Raw genomic sequence first — 27,626 nt, 5'->3', positions numbered from 1 at the left:
TCCGTCTGTTAGAAGCGACGGAAAATTAGGTATATGTACAAACGAACACGGATGACTGTGGTCCCACTGAAAAGGTGAGAATGAGTCAACCAGCATTCTGGCTGGTCTGGGAAATTGGCCAAGAAGTCATCCAACATGGTTTATAGACACACGCACGGACGCGTGTGCGTTTTAGCATTATTTGCGAAATAAAACTGGAGGCCTGCGGGATAACGACTTCTTCTAGCTAAGCTTTGGAAGCGGAACGATTTCATTCTTGCGCCGTTTTGGTGGTGGTGGTGGTGACTGTGCTTACAGGAAAAGGCTCCAGGGCTGCTAAGACCCCCCACGTGGTGGGGGTCTCTCAGCACGTCGTTGCCGAAGACGACCCCGGGGGGGGGCGTGGGTCAAGAACTCAATGACGACAGCGCTGGCCGTGCAAAGCTGCAAGGAAAGCGGGGAGGCTGGCTCGGCCCAGGCCCGCCCCCTTCTTGTGTAACCGGCGCTACAATCCTCCCGGTCGGCAGCCATGCCTGTGGGGTTTCTCCCCCTTTCGATGCCAGCCAGGCTGCCCCAGTCTCGCTTCGCATGGCTCTGCGCCGCAGGGGCGGTTTTGGCCCTGGGGGCTGCCGCGGCTTGGCGCTGGCGGCGTGGTCGCCGGGAACGGCTGGTGCAGGTGGGGACCGTGACGGGTCTCTGCATCTACCCGGTCAAGTCCTGCAAGGGGGTGCCCTTAGAACGCGCCGAAGTGACGGAGATGGGCCTCCGGAGCGGGGACATGCGCGACAGGTAGGGCGGGGAATAGGAGGAGGGCAGTCGTGTGAGTGTGGCAAGCGAGCGGGCGGGCGCTAGGACGAGGCTGGGAGGACTGGCGGAGGCAGTGAGGGACTGGCTGCTGCCCCGGTGGAGAGGCTCCGGTTGGTTCTCTCATAAAAATGAAGAGAGGCGGGGAGGCCACCGGGGTGCGCGCCTGTGGTGCTCGCGCGTCTTTCCAACTTGGTAGCCAGGGGGGCTTTGGGGTTTGCTTTTTTGCTGTTGTCAGTCTCCGGCTTGACTTTGGCCACCGGGGACTGATCGAGAAAACATGGGTCCTCCTCGTGCACTTTGATCGCTGGCACGCCTGTGGCGGGGTGCCTTTTTGCATGCCGATTTGGCCCTGCGCAGACAACTGTAGCAACTGTACGGGCCGAACCCCGTCGCCCTCTCGGCTTGCAATGCCTCCCCCGCGTTTTTTGGAAGTGGTCGTGTGAATGCCACTTTGTCGCTACACGGAATTAGGCCCCTTGTAGCTGCCAGTCAAAATCTGTGCACTGCATTCTGCTGCGTGTGGTGGAAGTCACAAGAATTCCACCTCACCGGGTTTCTGCCGGGTAAGGAGAGAGCAGTGAAAATAGGGCCTCAAACAAGCAGGGTGCACAAGACAGGTACCCCTTCTCCCTAACTCGGGCTGGATGTAGATGTGGAGCAGAATGAGGTGGTAGGACTGTACCACTTCAGCCTACATGCTGGCTCATGTTATGCTTTGGCCAACAAACAGAAAGGGAGCCAGCCAGCTCAGTTTTGCTGTACTGATTTTATCTGTGCAGGGAATTTTTTTTAACACAGGGAAACTTTTATTAGAGAATGTTTAACATATGGTTTACAAAAGCAACAGTGAATAGAATTTCCCAATAAAACACAGCCGCGTACTAACAAATGTGTGGTTGCAATGGTAGAGAGAATATAGCACGGTACTCGAGTTCCCACGGGTTTGGGTAGAGTCCGGTTAAAAGAGTTCAGTGAGAGGAATGTCCAAAAGGTCCAAGGGAGGGTCAGATCCCAGCCTCACCTTGCGTGTGGCCTTCAGGGCTGTGCCAGTCTTCTTCTGCCAATTGCAGCCTCTGGGCGTGGGTCCTTGACAGCGGTGGGTCTTCTCCAGCTCCAGGGGGTCCTCCAGGGGTGTTGTCAGCAGGAGTTCCTGGCGTGTTCAGCCACTGTGCTGGCATGGTTTGTTTAGCATGCAGATATGTTATAGAACACGTTCCCGAGGCGGGAAGTAACATACATACATACATACATACATGCAGGTCAAGACAGCCATAAGAAAATAAGTGTCCATCTGAGTTAGTCGCAAGCTGCAAAGCATCGCCAATGTAAAGTCCTCCTTCGGTTCCACGTGTATGTGAATCTGGACAGAGTCCAGGGTAGAGTCCAAGCCAGGAGAGTGGGGGAACGCAGTCTCAACTTGTAGGTGGGGGGTGGCACATTGTCTGGGGTGTCCTCTGGGGGTTTCCAGGTGGCCTGGCATCCTCCTGCAGGGAAAAAAGGAAACCTCACTGGGCTTGTCCGCAGCTTTGGTGGAGCTCCTCCCTACCAGGGTAGGGTGGAGTGTGTGGTGGCTTGTCCCCTGTGGGCGTAGTGGGGCAAGCCGTGGGTGAGCCGTTCCTTTGGGCGCTCAGTGGCCCCTCCCCTCTTGGGTTAGGGGAGCGGGCTGGTCCGTCTCCCCCCCTGGGACGTTAGGGGGGCGAGCTGGCTCCTGGTATTGGCGGTGTCAGCAATCTGAAGTGGTTCAGTTAATTCTACTACCTCACTCTACTTCATGTGTAGATCTTGCAAAATATTGCAGTGATCAGTTGGGACAGCTCCTTTCCAAGCATAAATCACAGGTCGGTGTGTCTCCACTCAGTAGCACACACTAGAAGAACTCCCCCCACCCCAGTGATTCATTTCATATGACTTGTGCGATATTTGGTCACTCTGGGCACACAGTTGCTGCAAAGTAAAGGGGTGGGTGGGCAGGTTTGCAAATGCCCTTCAAATGGTTGTATGAATTAGTCCACTATACTGTATTAGGCAAGAGTGGGGGAAAGAGGCCTCTGCTCTTCCTGATGTGGAGTGACACATTAATTTGCCCTTAAACTAGTCAACTAAAAGAAGTTAGTCTGGTTGTAAAGCAAATGTTCTATCCTAGAAAGTTCGTGTGAATTGACTCTAAAGAGAGAAGAGAGATGGTGCTGTAGTTCATGGACAAACACCTGCTTTGCACACAGAAGCTCTCAGGTTCAGTCCCTAGCACAGTCATCTAGGGCTGGGAAAGACTGAAACCCCGAAAAGTTGCTCCTTGGTGTAAATACTGAACTAGACAGTTCATTGGTCTAACTTGGTATAAGGCAGCTTCATATGTCTATGCTTAGAGCAGGTCACTTTCCCTTCAGTTTCAACATAGACAGTGATGCCAAGGATGCAGAACCTAATGATGGGATGTGGGTACCATCTGTCTGAGCAGGGTGAGTTGCATCGCTGTTCCCAGCAACTTGGCATACACCTTAGGATTTTATCTCTGCAGTATATGTTAATGATGTTTGTACATTGTACATTTTGTAATGTCAATAAAATACTGCCAGTAAGCTGCTGAGAAGCAATAGTAGCTGTTTTGCAATGGTTTTCCCAGGAATTGTGAAACTCGGGAGAGTTTCACTCTTGACAGTGTGCCATTCCTAAATTGTCATTCCTAATTTTTTCTGGGTTAAATGTAGATGCTTTTTATTTTCATGAACTGCTCCTTTAAAGCAAGGAACAGCCTTTTAACATACAGTATCTCAGCATTCCAGTCATTCATTCAGTGCATCCCAATAGCAGAAAAGTTCTCTCTTACTTCAGGGTCTTCCAGTGCCCATAGATTACAGCATCAACATATACATTAACACGTAGCTCCATACAGCTGCTGTAAACCCATACTTTTCTGCACAGCTCCATCAACCAGTGTGCCTATATCTGGTAGGTTTAAAGCACTAGAGTGGATTTTGCAAGCTTTGTTTTTAACTAATAATACATTCTCTCCAAACGTGTCCTAAGAGGATATGTAACCTGATCTGTAATCCTGGCCTAAACAAAGGTTTTGGTTTGCTGTAGATTCAGATCTTCACACAAGTTTTTGAACTATTTATCTGCTCTGCTTTTCTGTTTAAAACTGTCAAAGTGGCTTGCAACTTATAACAGCAAAACAAGTAAAGCAATAAAATGAAATGAAAGCAGCAGATAAAAGCAATAAAAAACACAAGCCACTAAAAAGTCTTTGAGAATAAAGAGTTCTTAACTGATATATTTTGGCTGGCCAAAGATTGCAATAAAGTTATTCATTCATTAAGCTGATATCTAAAACACACCAATGATGGTGCCTTATGAACCTGTCTGAGAGGATTATTCAACTGGAAATGCAGTGCACTATAGATTGGGGCCTATGGTAGGTTCCTATTATGGTATATGTTTCTGTGTGTGTTTTGGGTGAGGGGTGAATCAGTGATCAGGTCGCATCCCTGTGCTAAAGAAGAGCTGAAACAATTTGGGAGAGAGGCAATTATCATTTAAATTCTGAAATTTAAAATTTGCATGTCAGAATCTGCACTTCAGAATTATTATTTTTTAATATTGAAAATTGTCAGGTTGTCTACTTTTGTGCAAAATTGTATTTCAGCTATGACAGTGAGAGGAATGCACCAGTTGCTGCAAGGTGTTATGCAAATATGCTGTTACAAACAGCTTTGTTTATGAATGACGAAGCTTGCTTTGGTCGTGTGTTAATGCCCTCTTAGCAACTAATGTGGCTCCCTGTTGAACTATAGGTTTTGGCTTGTGATTAAGGAAGACGGACACATGGTCACTGCTCGCCAGGAGCCTCGCCTGGTTCTGATTTCTGTACTTTGTGAAAATGGTCACTTGATCCTGAATGCTCCAGGAATGAAGGAACTGATCATTCCTGTCCAAGTCCCTGGGCAAAATCCAGTGAAGAATTGCAGGTGCGTTATGAGGAGGCTTTCATCTCTAGTTTTCTTTCTGTACTGTTCAAAATATGTTTTCCCCACATACTGGCTGACAACCAGACTAAATTACTCTTGAGCAGTCCTACTGAAATTAAGTAGTGCTTCTGAGTAACTCCTGAGTAGTACTATTGAGTAACATAGTCTGGCTGTCAGCCACTGTTTTTCTCCTTGGTTTACTTTCATGAGAAGCATGGCAAAAGAGAGAGAGTCAGTGTGGTGTAGTGGTTTGACTCTCAGACTAGAGTCAGTGAGCCTGGAGTTCAAATCCCTCCTCAGCCTGTTACTGCCTCTCAGCTGAACCTATCTGACACAGTTATTGTGAGAATAAATTGTAGAGCATGCCCATTAGCTTGAGCTCCTTGGAGAAAGTGTGGGATAAAAATTGTATAATTAAATAACCCCCTTAGGGCATTGTTATTAAGATTAGGCTATTAAGATTCAGCTAACTCTGTGATGATTGGTCTGTTCAGATAGTAGTCCTCTGTAGAGGACTGATGCATGAAGGGAGACACATGAGCATACCAGCTTGCTATATCCTTGTGCCAGTGCACTCTCTGGTTTTGTACCCTAGATATCTCAGTGCTTGTCTGCACAGGATAGGCACTGAACACCGAAAGCAGCCATGGAGCCCTCCTCCATGGCCAGAGACTAACCATCTGAAAAAGGCCCGTGTCTCAAAAAATTGAGGGAAGAGAGAGAAATAGTCTGTGACATCAGCCAATTTTAAATAGATTCTTGCTTCATTGAAGTCAGTGGCAAAAGCTCCATTGATTTCAGTCCTGCTACAGTTTAACATGGAAATTTCTAGCTGGTTGCATCACTTATACTGCTTAACCTCAATAATGCAAGTCTGAACAACATAGGACACACAGGCCAATAGTGGTCCACTTTTTGATTATTTGTGCAGGGAGTTTCATATATGAGGGAGTGCAAAATGTTTGTGAGGGAGTGTATGGGCTCAGGTTGTGTTTATGATCAAATAAACCATCATTCATTCAGTTGTCTGGACCCCGAGTCTCTTTTAGTACATACTCTGAATTGCTGGGGGAGAGTGAAAGCTTTGCATGTTAAGGTTTGCCTTCCGTATTCAAGTGGAAAAATAGTCTTGCAAAAGCATCACAAGAAAATAAAATAGCAAGTTGCCACATCCTAAAAAATGCTAGTTTTTCAGGACATGGTAGTTTTTTATTTTATTGTAAACTTTCACAAGACCACTTAATTATGTGAATATCGAGGGACAATTAATCTTATGGTTATGCTTCCATCTGAAAAATAGGTGAGCGAATAAGTTAAATTTTAAATTTTTAAAAAGCTTAGAACTGAGTTTCATTGACACTTTCTTGACATCGGCATGAGTAACTGCTAGTCTCATTTTTTCCATGGTGATGAAAAACAGACATGATGTTATACGGAGTTTCTAAACCATCATTTATTGTGTAACACTTGGGTGTATTTTGTGCCCCCCATCAGGGTGTTTGGACTCGATATTCAGGGACGGGATTGTGGAGATGAGGTGGCTCATTGGCTCACCACTTTCTTGAAATCAGAACCATATCGACTTGTGCATTATGAGCTTCACATGGCACCAAGAAAATGCAACAAGATCCATATTCCTTTTCGAGCTAATGATGAGGTTTGTCAGATATTTTTTGTTGTGAATGTTAATCTTTTAGTATTTTGTTTTGGGTGATTGTTTTTTAATTTTTCCTGGCCACAATATTACACCAGTTGATTTAAAGAGCTGTATGGTGATGCAAAAGCAGAAAACATCAGCAGAAGGTTCCTTTCATTTGGGGGTGGGGGAAATGTTGCTTACTTTCTCTCGCTTTCTCTCACTGGCTGCTCGCCTTCCTCTCCCCCTCCCCTCATTCGCAAAATCTCAGGAGAGCTGCCACGCATGGGATTAGTGATGGGTATGCCTTAGAGAAATATATAGAGAGATAGTTATGCCCACTGCCCACTTCCCTAACAATGAGAAGTTTTAGGAGCAACACTAAATGGGTTTTGACCTCTGGTGGAGAGATCGCTGGAGGCTTAGTGGGTGTCTAATATTTGGTTTGTTTATAGCAGGCTGCTTAACGTTGGCCCTCCTGCAGATGTTGGACTACAATTCCCATGATCCCTGGCTATTGGCAACTGTGGGTGGGGATTATGGGAGTTGTAGTCCAAAAACAGCTGCAGGGGTCGGGGGGCTAAGCTGAGCAGGCCTGGTTTACAGATATACAAGTTGAGTATTAGGTGGAGCTGAACAGCAGTGCAGACTAAAAGTCAGCAACAGATCACATCAACTCCCCAGAGAGAAATCCTTGCACCTCATAAGGTAGAGCTGGCTCTCAGCTTTCTCCCTCAGCCTCTCCATTCAGTCTGTCTCTTTTTGTCTCTCAGAAGCTGCCTAGCTTTTGTTTTCTCTTTCCACCATACTGTACATGAACCTCTCTCATCAGATGGAGAGGAGAGTTGGTCTTGTGGTAGGATGCATGAATGGTCTCCTTTGCTAAGCAGGCTCTGCCTTGGTTTGCATTTGAAAGGGAACATACAGTGAGGGAAATAAGTATTTGATCCCCTGCGGATTTTGTCCGTTTGCCCTCTGACACAGAAATGACCAGGCTATAATTGGAATGGTAGGTTTATTGTAGCTGTGAGAGACAGAATAACAACAAACAAACCCTCAAAAGCCCAGTGCCCAAAAGTCAGCGATGGATTTGCATTGTAGTGAGGGAAATAAGTATTCGATCCCCTATCAACCAGCAAGATTTCAGGCTCCCAGGTGTCTTTTCACTATATGCAGGTAACGAGCTGAGATGAGGAACACCATCTGTAAGGGAGTGCTCCTAATCCCAGCTTGTTACAGTACCTGTATAAAAGATACCTGTCCATAGAAGCAAGCAATCACTCAGCTTCCAAACTCACCACCATGCCCAAGACCAAAGAGCTGTCGAAGGATGTCAGGGACAAGGTTGTAGGCCTGCACAAGGCTGGACTGGGCTACAAGACTATCACCAAGCAGCTTGGTGAGAAGGTGACTACAGTTGGCACGATAACTCGCAAATGGAAGAAACACAAAATAACTGTCAATCTCCCTCAGTCTGGGGCTCCATGCAAGATCTCACCTCGTGGAGTTGCAATGATCATGAGAACGGTGACAAAGCAGCCCAGAACTACACGGGGGGAACTTGTCAATGATCTCAGGGCAGCTGGAACCATAGTCACCAAGAAAACAATTGGTAACACACTACGCCGTGAAGGACTGAAATCTTGCCGTGCCCGCAAGGTCCCCCTGCTCAAGGCAGCACATGTACAGGCCCGTCTGCAGTTTGCCAATGCACATCTGAATGATCCAGAGGAGAACTGGGCGAAAGTGTTGTGGTCAGATGAGACCAAAATCAAGCTCTTTGGCATCAACTCAACTTGCTGTGTGTGGAGGAGGAGGAGGAATGCTGCCTATGAGCCCAAGAACACCATCCCCACCGTCAAACATGGAGGTGGACACATTATGCTTTGGGGGTGTTTTTCTGCTAAGGGGACAGGACACCTTCACCGCATCGAAGGGACGATGGACGGGACCATGTACCGTCAGATCTTGGGTGAGCACCTCCTTCCCTCAGCCAGGGCATTGAGAATGGGTCGTGGATGGGTATTCCAGCATGACAATGACCCAAAACACACAGCCAAGGCAACAAAGGAGTGGCTCAAGAAGAAGCACATGAAGGTCCTGGAGTGGCCCAGCCAGTCTCCAGACCTTAATCCCATAGAAAATCTGTGGAGGGAGCTGAAGGTTCGGGTTGCCAAACATCAGCCTCGAAACCTTTCTGACTTGGAGAGGATCTGCAAAGAGGAGTGGGACAACATCCCTCCTGGGTTGTGTGCAAACCTGGTGGCCAACTACAAGGAACGTCTGACCTCTGTGATTGCCAACAAGGGTTTTGCCACCAAGTACTAAGACATATTTTGTGAAGGGATCGAATACTTATTGCCCTCACTACAATGCAAATCCATCACTGACTTTTGGGCACTGGGCTTTTGAGGGTTTGTTTGTTGTTATTCTGTCTCTCACAGCTACAATAAACCTACCATTCCAATTATAGCCTGGTCATTTCTGTGTCAGAGGGCAAATGGACAAAATCAGCAGGGGATCAAATACTTATTCCCTCACTGTAATAAGAACAGCTCTGCTGGATCAGGCCCAAGCCCCATCTAGTCCAACATCCTGTTTCACACAATGTTCCACCAGATGCCACTGGAAGCCTACAGGCAGGAGTTGAGGGAATGCCCTTTCTCCTGCTGTTACTCCCCTGCAACTGGTATTCAGAGGCATCCTGCCTTTGAGGCTGGAGGTGGCCTATAGCCCTCTGACTAGTAGCCGTTGATAGACCTCTTCTCCATGAAGTTATCCAAACCCCTCTTAAAGCCATCCAGGTTGTTGGCTGTCCCACATCTTGTGGCAGAGAATTCCACAAGTTGATTATGCATTGTGTGAAAAAGTACTTCCGTTTGTTGGTCCTAAATTTCCTGGCAATCAATTTCATGGGATGACCCCTGGTTCTAGTGTTATGTGAGAGAGAGAAGAATTCCTTGTAGCCTTGCCTCATAAGAAAGGTGCTCTAGGCCGCCGATCATCTTGGATGCCCTCTTCTGCACCTTTTCTAGTTCCACAATGTCCTTTTTTAGATGTGGTGACCAGAATTGTATGTAGTGCTCCAGGTGTGGCCACACCATAGGTTTGTATAAGGGCATTATAATATTAACAGTTTTATTTTCAGCCCCCTTCTTAATGATCCCTAGCATGGGATTGGCCTTTTTCACAGCTGCTGCACATTGAGTCAACATTTTCAATGAGCTATCCACCACAACCCCAAGATCCCTCTCCTGGCTAGTCATCGATAGCTCAGATCCCATCAAAGTATAATTGAAGTTGGGGTTTTTCATCATACTTTACACTTGCCAACCTTGAACCGCATTTTCCATTTTGTTGCCCACTCCCTCCGTTTGGAGAGATCCTTTTGGAGCTCCTCACAATCCGTTTTGGATTCACTACCCAAAAGAGTTTGGTATCATCTGCAGATTTGGCCACCTCGCTGCTCGAGACTACATGTGAGTGCTGTAAGGTATTCCCCTTAGGGGATGGGGCCAGAGATCAGTGGAAAGGCATGCAGAAGGTCCCAGGCTCACTCCCTAGCATCTCCAGGTCGGACTGGGAGAGACTCTTGCCTGAAACCCTGGAGAGCTGTTGCCAGTTAGTGTACAATACTAAGTTAGATGGATCCATGGTCTGAATCAGCCCAAGGCAGCTTCCTATGTCCCTGTGTAGGTGGATGGAGCTATATAAGTAGGCAAACAAATACCTCAGTACTTCTGCATTCTTGCAACACAGGTTCCCTATAGTGACTGTGCTCCACTCTTAATCATCTCAGAAGCTTCACTGGAAGATCTAAATACCAGAATGGAGAAGAAAGTGACTATGCAGCACTTCAGACCAAGTATTACGGTTTCAGCATGCAGTGCTTATGAAGAGGTAATGGAAACGATTCATGGTTTTGTCCAGTTCACAAAAATAATTCGTTTGCAATGGCTTGAGGGTGGTTTTTTTTTTTTTTTTAAAGAAACCTCTCCCAAGAGTGTTGGGAAAACACCTGAGATGTATCTTAGGAATTATGACTGACATACTGCTCAAGGGAACATGGGAAGCTTGAGCACTGCCTGCATGCTGCAAATGCAAGCAGAGGTGCAACTAGATAATTTTGGATCCTGGACCTAAAGGATAAGTTTGGAGCCCCCCCCCCCCACATCTCACTGCAAGTTAAGCATCATCCCCCTATTCTCATCCCACATATTTATTTCCCCATTCCCCCTCTGTCTCTAAAGTACCCAGTACAGGTCACAATCACACTCAGCTGCCCGTTGCAGTGCGGGCCAGCCGTGACCCCACCACCCAGGACAGACTAAAGAAGATTTGGGGGCCCCCAGAGGGTGTGGAGGACCTGGACTTTGGCCCCGAAGTCTTACCAGGGGGAAGAGTGCCACTGCATGCAAGCACCTCTGATGGAGGTGCCCCAAATTTCCCATATCTCCAGTGGATGTTGCATTGTGCAGCTTCATGCACGAAGCCCTTACTGCTGAGCACTGCTGCCCTGCGGTGCAGCCCCATCGGAGGTGTTTACACACACACAGGGGTGCAGGCAGTGCTAATCTGCCCATGCTTCCCTTTGCTGTGTGTCAGCCTATAATTCTATCTTTGGATGTAGGGCTTTTACAATAGTATACTTTGTTAATAATAAATGGCAGTTACTTGGGGGTACAAGAGTAAAACACTGTGAATAAGTGCACAAGCCCTTAAAGTCTTCCTAGCATATCTTAGAGCTGGAGCACACATTAATTCATCATGGGGATGCCTCTTAAAATGTCATTCCCCCATGCCCTTGAGACTGCAAGCTTTCATTTTCTTTGCGAAAAATTGTCTTGCAAATTATTCCATTTTAGAACCTTCGCAAAATGAAAGACCTCCCTTGGCCTTGAAACTCCCCAGAGGGTTTTCTCTCTTCTCATCATTGCTCCGTTGTTTTTGAAATGCTATGGATCAGAATGAGTCAGGATTTTCCAGAGGAATATGATAAACCATGTCAAGACATGGCCAAGAGCTGTTCATCAGAGCTTCTTCAGAGTTTCAAATGTTTGTAGCAGAGCTCTTAATACTTTGGTATGGTAAATACCAAATATGGTAAAGCATAGTTAGTGGTTAGAGTGTTGGACTAGGACCGGGAAGACCCGAGTTCGAATTCCCATTCAACCATGTAACTCACTGGTCAGTCATGTAACTCTGGTCAGTCATGTATCTCTCAGCCTAACCTACTGCACAGGGTTGTTGTGAGGATAAAAATAAGCATGTACACCACTCTGAGCTACTTGGAGGAAGAGCGGGATATAAATCAATAATGATAATAATGATGATAACAATGATAATTAAAATTAATAAGAATGCGGGGGTGGTGGATGGGACACAGGCAGAATAGAAGCTGTGTTTATTTGATTACTGATCTCACCTTTTTCTTTAGTGGCTCAAACACCATTGTTTTATCTTGGGATGGATTAACAACTCATTAGCACCTTGGGCAGGAAGTGAAGTCAAGCAGCAGGGTCACAGACAACTGAGTATGTGGAGGGCAGAAGGTGAACGTCTGGGAAAGATTGGGGTCAGATTGGAGTGCTGCATCAGAGAGCCTGTGCAATGCTTTGGAAGGAATCCCACTTCAAGGGAGTTCAGGTGGGAAAGTGGGAAAGCAAAAGAGGTTGCAAGCTAGGGTTTTAGTTGAGGATTCTACTCAAAAGGGGGTGGGAGCAAGAAATTTAGGGAGAAGGGCAGGCAGGTAGACTGGGAGGACAGCAGGCTGGCAGGGAGAGAGATTAGAGGAGTTAAAAAGAAACTTAGACAGAACATGAGGAGCCACATGGACGAGACTAGAGTCTGGCTGTTGTCCAAGAAAAGACCCAGGCCTGACTTGGAAGCATTTATAACTATGGCACTTTCCAGACTAGCTGCTCATCCGCAGCAAAATGCCTCCATTCGGGGAAGTCACATTTGAAATGTAAACAGCAGGGGGAGCAGCCTCACAGCAACTAACAGCCTGAAAAAACAACTTTTTCACGCCGGATTTATGACGTCCTAGCTCTATATTGCAGTGATTAAATTCGCAACAGGGCATTGGAAATGTGAATGGCACCCTGCTGTCTGTGTAGGGACTGAGGTGTCACGATACATCCTGACCCTGTTGTAGGGTCTAGTCTGGAAAGCACCCAGGCGAAGTCAGGAGGAACCAGTGGGCTGTCTATGGGAGGGAGCCAGGCTGGGATTGGGGAGGACAGGGCCACCCCTTCTTACTCAGTTAAGGCTTCAGAGACTCCCCATGCAAAAACAAGGAGGTGCCTGGGTTGAATCCAGGCTGATTCTGCAGCAGCTTTAAAAACTCGGTTCAAATCAGGGATGTCTTTGATAATCAAGAGAAATCTGAAAGGTGTTTGGCTACCACTTTCAGGGGAGATCAAGCCAGGCTGATGCCAGATCTGATCCTAGAAGCCACAGTGAGTTATATGCCAGTTGGTAGCTAACCACAGCTCCCCAATTGGCTAGGCCAGGGGTTTACTAATGTGGCTCTCCAGATGTTTTGGGATTACAACTTCCAGCATGCCCTGGGAGTGATGGGAGTATATCTGCGGACCCAAGTTTGACAACCCTGGTCTAAGCCTTATTATAGAATGTTAGTGATGTCTGACACCAGCGTAGCAGATAAGTGAGTCACAAACCAAGTGGATGAGAAATCGGGAATCAAGATAAGACAGACCTCATAGATTTGATTTACCTAACTTCAGTTCTAGCTGAAAGGTTTAGCTTAAGACTTGTTCATCAGGAAACAGCCAAATTCAGTATCATTTTTTCTTCTGTATACAGTTACACTGCTAAGAAGTATATACAGCTAAGAAGAGGTATGGATTTTTAAAAAGAGTTGATAAATGGTTCTGGTCTTAAACTACACTACAGTATTAGAGGAGTTACACAAGTGTAGCAATCTTCTGTTTTTAAGAACAGCCCTTCTGGATCAGGCCCAAGGCTTATCCAGTACAGCATCCTGTTTCCCACAGTGGCCCACCAGTGCCTCTGAGAAGCCCACAGGCAAGAGGTGAGGGCATGCCCTCTGTCCTTCTGTTGCTCCCCTGCAACTGGCATTTAGAGGCATCTTGCCTCTGAGGCTGGGGGTGGCCTATAGCCACCAGAGTAGTAGCCATTGATAGACTTGTTCTCCATGAATTTGTCTAAGCCCCTTTTAAAGCCATCCAAGCTGGTGGCCATTACCACATCCCATGGCAAAGAATTCCATAAATTAATTATGTGCTGTGTAAACAAGTACTTCCTTTTGCTGGTCCTAAATTTCCTCGCCTTCAGTTTCATGGGATGACTCCTAATTCTAGTGTTGTAAGAGAGGGAGGAAAATTTCTCTCTGTCCACTCTCTTTACTCCTTGCATAATTTTATAAATCTCTTATTGTGTCTCCCCTGAGTTGTCTATTTTCCGAGTTTTATTTTTTATATTTTTATTTATTTATTTTTACATTTATATCCCGTTGCCTATTTTCTGAACAACGCACCCCCCCCCCCCGCAAAAAAATAAATAAATACAAGAAACCAGGTGCTGTAGGCTTGCCTCATAAGGAAGGTGCTTCAGGTCCCTGATCATCTTGGTTGCCCTCTTCTGCACCTTTTCCAGTTCTACAATGTCCTTAAGATACGGTGACCAGCATGAGTATGCAGACGACTGTTGAAAATACTACACCCGGCATCTTCACAGGGAATGAATTGTTATTAGTATTGGAATTTTAGGTTCCTGGTTTCAATATGTTGTGATTATTTATGCTGAGATTGCAGCACCGTGGGACTGCAGGTACTTGCTGTGAATGGCTAATTAGTTGATGGAGGCAATAGTGCCATCTTGTGGCAAGGTTTGTTGAAAGCAGCTCTGGTGCCATGCCCAAGTGACCTAAATTTTATGCTTGATGAGCTCTAACTACGAGTAGGAAAAGACTGATTGCCTTTTTTTGGTGCTGTGATGCATATAGCGATAACAGAATACTTCAACATCTTTTCTGTAGCTCTGACTGAGAAAGAGAACGAAAGGGAGAGTGAAACGGAACAACCTGCAAATACAACATGATTGTAAGAGGATATAACAGTGGGGATTTGTAGTGAAAATACATGATATGTTGCATCAGTGGCTGAAATCACTCCCAGTCTCCTTGGCCTCCCTGCCCTCTCAGGTTCCTAGCTGTCAAGTCCTCTTGGCTCTACACTCACCTTCGCACTAACTTCCCATGGTTCCTTTGCTCCAAGGCCTTATTTATTTACATTACATCTACATTTATATCCGGCTCTTCCTCCAAGGAGCCCAGAGCAGCATACATAGTTAAGTTTCTCCTCACAACAACCCTGTGAGGTAGGTTAGGCTGAGAGATTAGTGACTGGATGAGGTTTCCCACAGCTTCTCACCTCCTTATCATCTTCTCCCCCCCACCCCCCAATCTTATCTTTTATGCTTTGTCTTATCCCTCTTGCAATAGAAAAACAAATGTGACTGCATTTAGTAAGTGGAAACCACATCTGGTTGGATAATTTGAGAGGTTTTGTGCGAAAGTCATTGAAGTTCTTTAATTTTTCACTAGGACACCTGGGGCAGAATTATCATTGGTGACGTGGAATTGAAGGAGGTGATGGCATGTGGCAGGTAAGTGTGTTGTTAGAAAGGAGAAGAAGGAGGTGTTCTGAGTATTTTCCTTACAAAACCTTGTTTGTTGTTGCAGATGTATCTTGACAACAGTTGACCCAGAGACCGGCATCATAGACCGAAAAGAGCCACTGGAAACCCTAAAAAGGTAAAACCGGAGAGTGACTGGATCAGGGTGACACTGCTTCTGAAACTTAGTTGCTTTTTGCATTTTTAGAATGCAACCTGTATAAATGCATTTTTGAGTAAAATGTATTTCTGACCAGTCACTGCGTGAGGCTGTTCTCACAAGCAGCCCTACATGGGCCTGCACAGCCCAACCCGGCCTGCAGCCTGGCCAGACAGAGAGCCAAGTGCCCCTCTTGCCGGGAAATCCCCCAATTCACCATGTTCCTCACGTGGTGCATTGAGGGGTTTCTGGAGGGCAGGCTACATTTCCCCGACTTTGAGGTGACCACGCTTCCAGGAGCAGCACGGCTCATGTGGGCCCACAAGCCGCCTGGCCCAGTTCACAATGAAGATCGTCTAGCGAGGAAGTAAGTTTGATCCTGCCTCCCCGTCCCACTCACAGGTCGTGTGAGCAACCTTTCTCTTTCTCTCTTATTCCATATTGGCCTGCCTAGATTCTGTTCCACAGTGTGGTTAACCATTGCTTGATCTAAGGGGACCCTCGTGGACTTCATTTTGAGGGCATTCACATAATATTGCATTGCAAGTCCAAGAGGTTTTTAAAATAAACCTATAAAGCCCTAAACGGTTTGGGCCCTTGTTCATTATGAGTCCCACCATCCACTGCGGTCGGTCGTCTGAAGAGGTCTGACTCCAGTTGCCCCCAGCTCAGCTGGTGGTCACATGGGGACGGGCCTTCTCGGTTACTGCCCCGGGATTGTGGAATGCGCTCCCTACTGAAATTCGATCTTCCCCATCTCTGACCATTTTTAAAAAACATTTGAAAACCCACCTCTTCAGCCAAGCCTTTTCATCTTTTTAAATTTGTAGGTTTTAAACTGTTTTTTATTTTTAAATTGTCTAAATTGTATTAAGTTTTTGTGTATGTTTTAACTTGTTTTATGTTATTGTTAACCACCCAGAGATGAAAGTTTGTACAAATTAGATAGATAGATAGATAGATAGATAGATAGATAGATAGATATGGGTCACATAATATTGCATTGCAAGTCCAAGAGGTTTTTTTAAATAGCTATGGATCTAAGTCTTACAGTGCTGGTCAAAGTGATCTTTTCTACCAGCATGACTGCACCTCCCTCAGCTGTAGCTTTGGTAGGATAGTAAAATTGGCACCCAGAAATCAGTCGTGGAGGTACCTGTGCTGATGCCATTTCAGATCATGGGCAAGATTTTCATCACCTCAGAGATGTCTCTGATCTGGGGGTCATCTTATTTATGTATTACAAGCCGACCCCGCACAGAGCATCTGTGCGCTCTTTGGGGCCGGCTACCTCTCTCTCTCCACCCCCCGTCTCCGGCGGGGCCGAGTGTGGCGGCGGCCGCCGCCAGTGGGCCGAGTCCCCCAGCCGCCACTGCCAGCAGGCCAAGTGCAGCCGCCGCCTTAACATTCACGGCTGGGCCAGGCGTTAATTCTCCTGGGTGCGCCAGCCAATCAGGCGCCCCCGCAGCCCAGCCAATCAGCTGGGCTGCCGGGACGCATTTTTCCCTGGCACACCCAGGAGAATTACATATATAGATTTATTTTTCTATGTAAACCACTTTGAGAACTTTGGTTGAAGAGTGGTATATAAATATCCGTAGTAGTAGACGACTAGAACTCCCAGCATGATCACACACAGGAACCTGCCTTATCCCAAATCAGACCATTTGTCCATCTAGATCAGTATTTATTGTCTACACCAGGCCTGTACAGCATAAGGTCTGGGGGCCGGATCTGGCCCACGGGGACTTTTTTTGCTGGCCCCCAGGTAGGAATATCCTGCAGCAACAGCAGGAGCCATTAAGAGCTCTTGACATTTCCTGCTGATGAGTGGCAGCAGCTTTATGCAGTTGGCTGCTTGATGTCCTCTGCCCCTGAACTGGAGTCTACTGACACCAACCCTCTTTCTCCTTGCCTTCCTCCCTGACTCTAATTCTCTGCCCCGTAACTTCAATATTTTAAATAATTGATTTTTAATGTAATAATTTATGTGCTGAAAATTGACCTTGGCCCCACACAGCAAGTCATAATTGGTTCTGGCCCATAATTGGTTCTGGCAGGGCTCTCCAAGGTTTCAGACAGGAGTCTTTCCCAGCCCTACCTGGAGATGCCAGGGATTGAACCCAGGACCTTCTTCATGCAAAGCCGATGCACTACCACTGAGCTACAATCTCATCCCCCACTTCACTGCATAGCCCCCTCACAGCTCCCTCACAGTGATGATTGGCACATAAGCTGGTGCCCAGCCAACCTGGATGGAAGCACAGCTTACTGCAACAATAAGCAAATTTGCATCCCATTCCCTAGATTTTCATGTGTGTGTTGCTGTTCTGCTGAAGCTCCAGTTTGGGCTGGATCAGGATTGGCAAGATTCAGGTCTGGATCAGGATCTTTTGGCTAGCCATACCTTTCATGTCATGCTCCTGTTTTTCCTGTCCTGAAACAAACAAACAAAAAAATGGCCAGTGGTTCCTGTTTGAAGGGATGGGGGACAAGGCTAGGCCAGCCCAATTCTGTGGATGACTGAAGGAGTGCCCACTCCCATACCATTCTGCTTGAATGCTAAGATCATCTTTGGAGGCTCTCCTCTGGATGCCCCCACTGTCAGAGGAAAGACAGGCGGTGACTAGAAAGAGGACTTTCTTTATTGTAGTGCCCAGCTGTGGAGACAGAGAGGTCTCCCCACATTTAAAAATAATAATAATTCTCCCAGACAGTTGAAGCTTTGCATTTTAGTTGCTGGTTTTGTTTGCTGTTTTATGTAGTTGTCATTAATATTGTTTTTATTGAGAACAATATGTATTATTTTACAGAGGAACATAGGAAATTGTCATATACTGAGTCAAACCATTGGTCTATCTAGCTCAGTATTGTCTTCACAGACTGGCAGTGGCTTCTCCAAGGTTGCAGCCAGGGATCTCTCTCAGCCCCATCTTGGAGAAGCCAGGGAGGGAACTTGGAACCTTCTGCTCTTCCCAGAGCAGCTCCATCCCCTAAGAGGAATATCTTTCAGTGCTCACATGTGGTCTCCCATTCATATGCAACCAGGGCAGACCCTGCTTAGCTAAGGGGACAAGTCACGCTTGCTACCACAAGACCAGCTCTCCTCTTTTATTGTTTGTTTTATTGAGAGGCAGTGTTATGTAGTGGCTGGAGTGTTGGACTAGGACTGGGGAGACCTGGATTCAAATTCCCATTCAGCATGAAACTCACTGCGTGACTTGGGGCCAGTCACTCATCTCTCAGGCTGACCTGCCTCATAGGATTGTTGTTGTGAGGATTAACATAACCATGTACACTGCTCTGGGCTTCATGGAGGAAAAGCAGGATATAAATGTAAAAATAAATAAAAGTGTTGTATTTTACTATGATGACTGCAAATATTTATGTACCACTATTCAACAAAGTTCTCAAAGCAGTTTACATGGAAAAATAAAGAAAGAAATAATAAATAAGATGGTTCCCTGTCCCCAAAGGGCTCACAATCTAAAAAGAAAGATAATGTAAACACTAGCAACAACCATGTTCTCTCTAACGTTCTTCATCTGTGTGCAGAATGAGTTTAGTTTTGGGCGGCCGTGTGCCAGTGTATCAAGCCAGTGTGCGCATGTGCATGCATTCAGAGTGGGGCCGTCTTGATTCAACCTGGGTGGGATTGAAAATTAACTGAGCAGACATCAAAAAATGTGTGAGTGCGTGTATGAGTGCACACATTTGGGGTGGTGGGAGTCGTGGTAATATAAATGCCTAAATAAATACATGCATACAACTCCTGCTGCTCCCTACTGTGCCAACACCTCCTGGCAATATAGATCCTACAGGTAGGAGGTGCAACTGAGAAAAAACCCTTTTGCAGAGCTGGCTTTGTACAGATACAAGGAAGTTTTTGCATGTTGAATAACAACAACAACAATTATCATCATTATTATTATTATTATTTTACATTTTATATCCCGCTCTTCCTCCAAGGAGCCCAGAGCGGTGTACTACATACTTTAAGTTTCTCCTCACACCAACCCTGTGAGGTAGGTTAGGCTGAGAGAGAAGTGACTGGCCCAGAGTCACCCAGCAAGTATCATGGCTGAATGGGGATTTGAACTCGGGTCTCCCTGGTCCTAGTCCAGCACTCTAACCATTACACCACTCTGGTTCTAATAACAATAGCACAACATGGCAGTGATTAAAGAAGGGGGCACTGAAGAAAGAAATGGAAGATCTCATTTCTGCAGCCCAGGAACAATCACTACAAACAAATGATATAGAAGCAAAAATATATAAGACCCAGAAAGACAGTAAGTGTCAATTATGCAAGGAAGCAGATGAGATGGTTGAGCACCTTGTATGTTGTAAAAAAAATCATGCAGACTGATTAAAAGGAAAGGCACAACAAAGTTGCTGCAGTAATCCACTGGAACTTTTATAAGAATTACAAATTGCCAGTAAGCAAGAATTGGTGGAATCATCTGATTGAGAAGGTCACAGAAAATGAAGAGCCAACAATCCTTTGGGATTTTCAAATGCCTGATCTGACAGTCATTGAGAAGAATCGGGTTCTGATAATTGATATTGCAATCCCAGGGGATAGACAAGTCGACGAAAAACAGTTGGAGAAAATAATTAAATACAAGGACCTTCAGATTGAAATTGAGTGGCTCTGGAAAAAGAAAATGATAGTGGTGCCAATAGTTGTTGGTGCCCTTGGTGCAGTACCAAAAGAACTTCAACACCATCTCGACACCTTGGGCATCAATAAAATTACAACACATCAACTACAGAAGGCTACACTACTCAGGACAGCACGAATACTATGACGAGATCTTTAATTTTTCTTTAGTTATCCTAGATGCTTGGAAAGGGCCTGATACTTAAAAGTACCAAATCCAGTCAACAACATTTGGTACACTGTGTGTAAATAGCATAATGATAATTAATAATAAAATTAATAATTCCTCACAGAGGGTCCACCGCAACACTGGCTGTTTCCAGGAACTATTAGAATTGGTAGGAAATCCTCCAGGTGATCAAGAGGATCTGGATGGCAGTCATGTTAGATGTTTCAGACAGATGTGGAGCATTGCCATGTGAAAGTAGTCTCTCATATGGATAACCTCACATGTGAACCAGCCTCAGTGTTGCCCATTGAAGTGTAACACTGACGCTGCTGCTGTTGCTGCTATTACTGCCTTTAATGTTTATGTAGTATTAATAGTGCTGTTCAGTGCCATGCAGTACAATGTCCTAAGATGACCAGGGTATGCCTAGTGTTTTTGTAGCATAGTTGTAGTGCACTCAAATAAGTCAGTTTGCCTTCACTGGTCAAAATTGGCTCCCACAAGTTACTTATTCATTGAATCATTACATCTCTGTACCACTCCACAGTGAGACTGTCTGTTTCTGATGATTAATTAATATAAACTTCAGTTGATGAATCTCTGTAGGCCAATTTGAATCAGTAAGAGAAAATGTTAATCAGTGAGTCTGCACATTAGGGTCATTCATGTTTATATTTTTAGGCTATTTTGATTCTGGCAAATTACTGGAACAGGAAACATTCAGGAGCATATTACTGTGACCTTTCCTTCTAACGATGAATAGTAGCTTTCGATTAAATTGCAAATCACTTCCTCCAATATCTCAAAAATGCACCTCTATTTAAGTTTGGTTAGGCTAAACACGTATTTAATTTTAATTGGTTAATTCATCATCTGTTTTGAAATCTATGCATTGATTCATCAACCAATAATTCTTTGATTGGTTGGCAGCTCTAACGATAACACAGTGCATCCAACAGGTTACCTTCCTGTAATTTGACCTTTTATATAACCGCATCTATCTAAATCTGCTGTAATAAAGCTTGATGATCTTATGCAGCAAAGTCAGTGCCCAAGATTTTACTGAGCTTTTACACCATCATAAATATAGTGAAGTGTAAACTTTCAAGGGGAGCGCCATAAATTTGGGTGAGAGAAGGTCCTCTATAATCATCCCAAGGGCTCATCTGGCAAATGCAAAGTGCCTTCCATGTCTGCGTGGGGAGAGTTTAGCATGACAGGACACTAAATCTCAGCTGGGTAAATGGTCAAAAGAAAATAATTCTCCTACCACTCTATTGCCAAGATGTCCAAACAGCAAAAGTGATTCCCACCCCCACTCCATCAGTTTCTTGACAACACTGCAGCTATGGAGATAAATTCAAAAGGTGGCCAAGAGGTTTTAAAAGCATTTTTAACTCTTCCGACTCTCTTCAGGGCACACTTTTCTGCAGCCACCCAAGAGAACTAAATAAGGTGCATCTTGCAAAAGATGGAAGGTGGTGCACATGTATTTATTAAAATATTGATATATTTGTTAAAATATTGATAGTCTGTCTTCTGGACTCTCATTGCCTCTGCAAAGTGGATCACAAACATCAATTGAAACATTGCACAATCTATGAAAAAATAAAATATGAATATGACACATATTTATATACCGCTTTTCAACAAAAGTTCCCAAGCGGTTTACATAGAGAGAAATAAATAAATAAGATGACCTGGAGAAAAATCAGAGAAAATGAAACAAAAAGGCCAGACTAAAAACCAGAAGCTGGATACTCAAATCAGAGAAATGGAAGGAGAAAGAAACTATACCCAAACATGTGATGTGATGAAACAAACGCTTTTGGCCGCCTTACTAAAATGCCACAAAAGAGGCTTGGATTCAGGGCTGCACAAGCAGAATGCCCCTTTCCTCCCCTGTTTCTCCACTGTCCGCCCACCCAAACTCACTCTTGTGGGTCTGGCTAATTTCCATTGATTTTTCCCTTCCCATAGAGTCCCTCTTGCATCACATCCCACATCAAGAAGGTCCCCCTGACCCCTGGGGAAGAGAGCTGGTCTTGCGGTAGCAAGCATTGTCCCCTTTGCTGGGACAGGATCTGCCCTGGTTTGTATTTGGATGGATGATTACCTGTGAGTGCAGTAGGACGTTCCCCTTAGGGGATGGGGCTGTGGTTCATTGGCCGAGCATCTGCTTGCATGCAGAAGGTTCCGGGTTCAATCCCTGGCGTCTCCAACTAGGGCTGGGAGAGACTTCTGCCAGAAACCTTGGTGAACCACTGCCAGGCACTGTAGACAGTACTGAGCTAGATGGACCAATGGTCTGACTTGGTAGAAGGCAGCTTCCTATGTTCCTCAGGTGTGGCTTTTGCAGGGGGTTGTGGTAGGGAAGAGGGGGCAGGAATACTTTATGGCATGAGCAACATTTTCCTCACACAACTCTGCTCCAGGCTGTGAAATGGAACAGCTACAAACTTGGGACTTCTTTATATGAAACAGTGGCTGACATCTAGACTAACACAGTGCTGGTGTTACAGGGCACTTTCCATATTGGACACTACAGCAGTGTCACTATGTGTCTGTTAAGTGTGCTTCCGTATTGTCTAAGTATCGACATTGCAGTCCCTGTGCTGTCAGCAAGGTGCTGTTCACATTTCTGATGCCTTCTTTCAGATTTTACTGAGGCGTTATAGTCCTACAGCGTTGCCCCCCCTCACCAAGGCTGTATTTTCCCCTTATAGCATGGTTTGCTCCCACGCTGGAGGCTTTGCACAATGTCCTTTATATACAGTTCTGCCAAGCCAAAGTAAACTACAGCTGTATTACCATGTAATCTGGAAAGTGCCCAGGGGAGGGGCAATTATTGCCACTCTGTGCTTCCATCTGAAGCCACAGTGTCTCCCAAAAATATGCTCCTGTGGGTCATGTGAGGGTAGTAGAGATGGGCGAAAAATGCTGCTCCCACATAGTGCCAGTATTGTGTTAGACTGGAAGTTAGCCAGTACCTTGACTGCTGGAGCATCCACAGTTCTTTTCAGTCGGTGTGAGATTGTTAACTGCTGTAGGAGTTTGCAAGGTTGAAACTCTTTGATTTAAGAAGAGCTAATTTCAAGGAACTCGGTAGATTTCCCCCTTCAGTGTCCGGAAGAAGTGACTGTAACATGGCGGCTATACAGCTTGATCCTATTTATGTTTACTTGGAAGGAACATCTGCAGCCACCTATTTATTTATTTTATTTTACATATTTTTATACTGCCCAAAACTTACGTCTCTGGGTGGTTTACAACAAGATAAAAACATTAAAACATTAATTAAAAACAAAAACAAGAAATTTAAAACTCAACAATTTAATTTAAAAGACAACAATATTCTAAAACAGCATTAAAAACAATCAAGACAGTATCAGTTAAAAGCCTGGGTGGACAGATCTAGGAAGGGAAAGCCAACAGCTTGAGATTGTATGAAGAGTGCCAGTGCCCTCATCCTTTGGACCACTTAAAATGCATTGCTTGTTGAAAGACTAGTGGCACCAGAGTCCACCTGCAAGCTGGCCCCACCAGACAAGCTAGAATCCAGACCAGTGGATCCACAGGGTGAATGCCAGTTAAAAATCAATTCAAGAGTATAAATGGATTCAAACGGCTAGTTACAATATATTGTTGCCAATTTAATTGGCTTGCAGATTGGGCTGCTTAAAGTTTTCTGTGCTCTGTCAAGCTACTGAAAAGCTGCTCTTGTACAGTCACGGCTCAAGCACACATAGTATCGTCTTGATTTCTCTGAATCACTAAAAATCATGAGGGTGCTGCTATCTTATTGTAGAAATAGGCTCATGGAAAGAGCTCACAGCAAAAGCAGCAGCAGCAGCATCACAATGGGGATTTGACATTGGGTGCAAATCCTCCTGAATTAGCCCAATACAGAGTCTTTAGGGAGGCGGGTTTTGGATGCGATGTTGCATCTGCACCCTTCACAGGTCATGTTGTAATTGCAAATTTGCCACATGATGGTGATTGAGAAGTCAGTAAGGTCCTCCACATAGAGTGGGCTGGGGGGAGACAGGATCCTACCTACCGCCCCCCACAATCCAGGGCCCGCAGAGGGCTCTGCCGCCTGTGTGCCCACATGAATGGCACAGCGATGAGCAGCGTGCTGAAGGAGAGGCAGGGGGAAGGAAGCCCGGCTGTCAGATATCCCACAGTAGACCATACAAGCAGGGTGGTGCTTTGGGATATCTCCCATCTCCTAGGCTACTCCTCCTCACTGGCTCTGTGTTAAGTATGACTGCCAGCAGCCCAAGTGCCCACACAACCCGGGCATGAAGCATGAGGCACACAGACGTCCTGCTACCTCACTTTTAGCCCTGGTACAAAAGCTGGACTACCCGGAGGAGTGCCAGGATTGGGAGCACGACCCGGGCTAGCACTGTCTTAGCCGGGTAGGGCTGGTCGTGAGAATGACCTCAGTGGGTTTTAAAAACCACCCTGCACAAATCCAACAATGTACACCTGCCCACTACCCAATTATTATCTTGCTACTTGTTGGCTCACAGTTAGTATCTCAAGCGTGGACCAGGGTAAGTTCAATTGAAAGGTGCTACAGTCTTGGATTTCAGAGACTTTGGTCCAAGTCTCAGCTGTGATGTGAGCTGAGGGTAACCTATTGGAAATGTTATGGACTCTCAGCTTCACGTTACCATCAACAAAATGGTAAATGATAAAATTTTGTGGCACACTTTGCACATTGATGAGAATACTCATCATTTCTGTTGCATTCTAGAGTGTTCTGAGTGCTTCACATATATTATCACAGAAACTAGAATAAAAATCCTGTAAAGTAGATCTGTATTCTTATCTCCATATTGCAGATGGGATAGGGAGGGACTGAGGCTGTGAACTAGTAGCTTGCCTAAGGCTACCTAGTGAATTCACAACTAAGGTGAGAGAAGAAGTAAGGACTTTCTGGCTCACACTTTTTTAGTCATAAGAACATAAGAACAGCCCTGCTGGATCAGGACCAAGGCCCATCTAGGCCAGCATCCTGTTTCACACATTGGCTCTCCAGATGCCACTGGAAGCCTACAGGGCATGCCCTCTTTCCTGCTGTTACTCCCCTGCAACTGGTACTCAGAAGCATCTTGCCTTTGAGGCTGGAGGTGGCCTATAGCCCTCCGACTAGTAGCCGTTGATAGACCTCTTCTCCATGAAGTTATCCAAACCCTTCTTAAAGCCATCCAGGTTGTTGGCTGTCACCACATCTTGTGGCAGAGAATTCCACAAGTTGATTATGCGTTGTGTGAAAAAGGACTTCCGTTTGTTAGTCCTAGATTTCCTGGCAATCAATTTCATGGGATGACCCCTGGTTCTAGTGTTATGTGAGAGTCATGGCACTACATCAGTTCTAACAATAGTTACACATGAAAGATAATGACCTCAAGGCAGAATCAACCTTAGTACCATTTACTCCATTGAGGGGATGGGGTTGTAGCTCGGTGGTAGGGCATCTGCTTTGCATGCAGAAGGTGTGTCCCAGGTTCAATCCTTGGCATCTCCAGGTAGGGCTGGGAAGACTCCTGCCTGCTCTCTCCTTGGAGAACCGCTGCCAGTCAGTGTAGAGTAGACAATACTGAGCTAGATGGACCAATGGTCTGACTCAGTAGAAGGCAGCTTCCTATGTTCCTGTGTACACTGGGACTGGCTGCTAGCACAACACGCAGAATTATGAATGATACAGCTGCACTTCTAAAAGCAAATGACGTTTGGTAGTGGCTGGACCTCCAAGTGGCTCGGACCAGGGAAACCTGGGTCCAGATATCTGCTCAGCCACAACGTTTACTTGGTGACCTTACACCAATCACTCTCTTTCTTAGCTCAGCCTACATCCTAGGGTCATTGTGAGGCTAAGAGGACCATTTACATCGCCTGAGCTCATTAGAAGAACAGCATAATAAAAATAAATATAAAAACTTCTCCGTGAACTCAAATATGACTAACATTTGGGTCTGCTGTTACTGTAAAGCAGGGGTTCTGAACCTTGGGTCCCCAGCTGTTTGAGTACAACTCCTATCATCCCCATGCTTGGGGGTGATGGGCATTGTATTCAAACAGCTGGGGACCCAAGGATGATGGGAGTTGTCGTCCGCCAACTTCTGGGGACCCAAGGCTTGGAATCTGGGGACCCAAGGCTCTAAAGGTAAATATAAGTATTTTATGAAAGGGCAACACAACTGTTGACCTGCATTATCTTTACAGAGAGCAGAGCTGGTCTTGTGGTAGCAAGCATGACTTGTCCCTCTAGCTGAGCAGGGTCTGCCCTGGTTGCATTTGAATGGGAGACCACATGTAAGCACTGTAAGATGTGGTAGGGGATGGAGCCGCTCTGGGAAGAGCAGAAGGTTCCATGTTCCCGCTCTGGCTTCTCCAAGACAGGGCTGAGAGAGATTCCTGCCTTCAACCTTGGAGAAGCTGCTTCCAGTCTGTGTAGACAATACTGAGCTAGATAGACCAATGGTCTGACTCAGTAGAAGGCAGCTTCCTATGTAACATGGCCATTTTCTTTTCATATAGATTTACTTTGGAAGCCACATTTGTTTCTTACTCTGATTTTCCTAATAAAGATCCTTTGTCCTTTGCAGGTATCGCATGTGTGACCCAGCTCTGAAAGCGATCTACAAATCAGCTCCATTGTTTGGAAGCTTTTTTGGAATAGATAAAGCTGGAACCATTGAAGTTGGACAGCCAGTATACAAGATAATTAAGTGCTAGGGGGAGAAATCACTTTTAGATGGGGACAATTATCTTTCTCTAATCATGTTTCTTTGTTCAATAGCTGTAATATTAAACTGTCAGGCAGAACCCAGCAAAAACACTTTTAAGTCCTGTTGATTTCAGTATTAGAGATTTAAGTATTTGTACAGGTCTCATTGAAATCAGTGGTACCTAAAAGTGCTTAATTTTGATTCGTTCATGTTCATATATTTTCCTGGTTCTAATTTTACATTGCTTAGACAAAAATAATATGCATGTTCTAATCTTACACATGTTTAAGTAATGTTACCAGAAAATTTCCTAGTACTGTATTAAAATCTAAAGCTATGTTCTCAAGAGATGTCTAGAATATATGGGGAAACTTCAAAGAGTCCTGTGGCACTTTAAAGACTAATGAATTAATTGTGGCCAAAAAAAAAAAAAAGGACTGTTATTTCTGATGCGTGGTGCATTATCATCAGCCGGCAGAAAGAAAGATGGATTTTTATTGTATTGTTTTTAACTGGTTTTATTGTTGCGACCAACTTGTCTTGGAAAAGTGGCATGCATTGTTTAAAATGAATAATCTGTATGACTAAACATACTGCTCATGACATCACAATGAACTGCATTAAGTGTGTTCAGATCTAGAGTTTTAGACATAGCGCAGTTAGTATTTTCTATGGGAGAGGTGGCTGTACTCCTTAGAGGGCAACCCCCTTTGCTTTTCTATGATTATTGATACACTGGTAGATTGAAAATATGCTTGTTAAGATTGCTTTTGTTCAGGAAACAGATGTCAGGCATCCACAAGATCATTTGGATTTAATAAACATCCACACTTTCAGAAA

At 45.2% G+C, this 27,626-nt stretch overlaps 1 protein-coding gene across 1 annotated transcript; it reads left to right on the top strand.

Annotated features, from left to right (window-relative positions):
• The first annotated feature begins 231 nt into the window (after positions 1 to 231).
• LOC128350382 (mitochondrial amidoxime reducing component 2-like) lies at positions 232 to 27,626 on the top strand. Its single transcript, XM_053308623.1, has 7 exons — positions 232 to 768; positions 4,581 to 4,754; positions 6,249 to 6,411; positions 10,150 to 10,290; positions 14,981 to 15,042; positions 15,119 to 15,190; positions 26,664 to 27,626. Exons 1-7 carry the CDS (start codon positions 509 to 511, stop codon positions 26,791 to 26,793), a joined length of 1,002 nt encoding a protein of 333 aa, XP_053164598.1. The 5' UTR covers positions 232 to 508; the 3' UTR covers positions 26,794 to 27,626.

This window comes from Hemicordylus capensis, chromosome 1, assembly GCF_027244095.1.
Source record: "Hemicordylus capensis ecotype Gifberg chromosome 1, rHemCap1.1.pri, whole genome shotgun sequence".
In the NCBI taxonomy this organism is placed as follows: Eukaryota; Metazoa; Chordata; class Lepidosauria; order Squamata; family Cordylidae; genus Hemicordylus; species Hemicordylus capensis.
Note: the sequence above shows the minus strand (reverse complement) of the source record. Positions and strands in the feature narration are given on the sequence as shown.

Bases quoted from the DNA above. Each gene is read 5' to 3' on its own strand.
- LOC128350382 (XM_053308623.1), top strand. From the start codon at position 509: ATGCCTGTGGGGTTTCTCCCCCTTTCGATGCCAGCCAGGCTGCCCCAG. The intron at 6,412-10,149 runs GTTTGTCAGATA...CTTGCAACACAG, and splicing joins CTTTTCGAGCTAATGATGAG to GTTCCCTATAGTGACTGTGC. The intron at 10,291-14,980 runs GTAATGGAAACG...ATTTTTCACTAG, and splicing joins CATGCAGTGCTTATGAAGAG to GACACCTGGGGCAGAATTAT.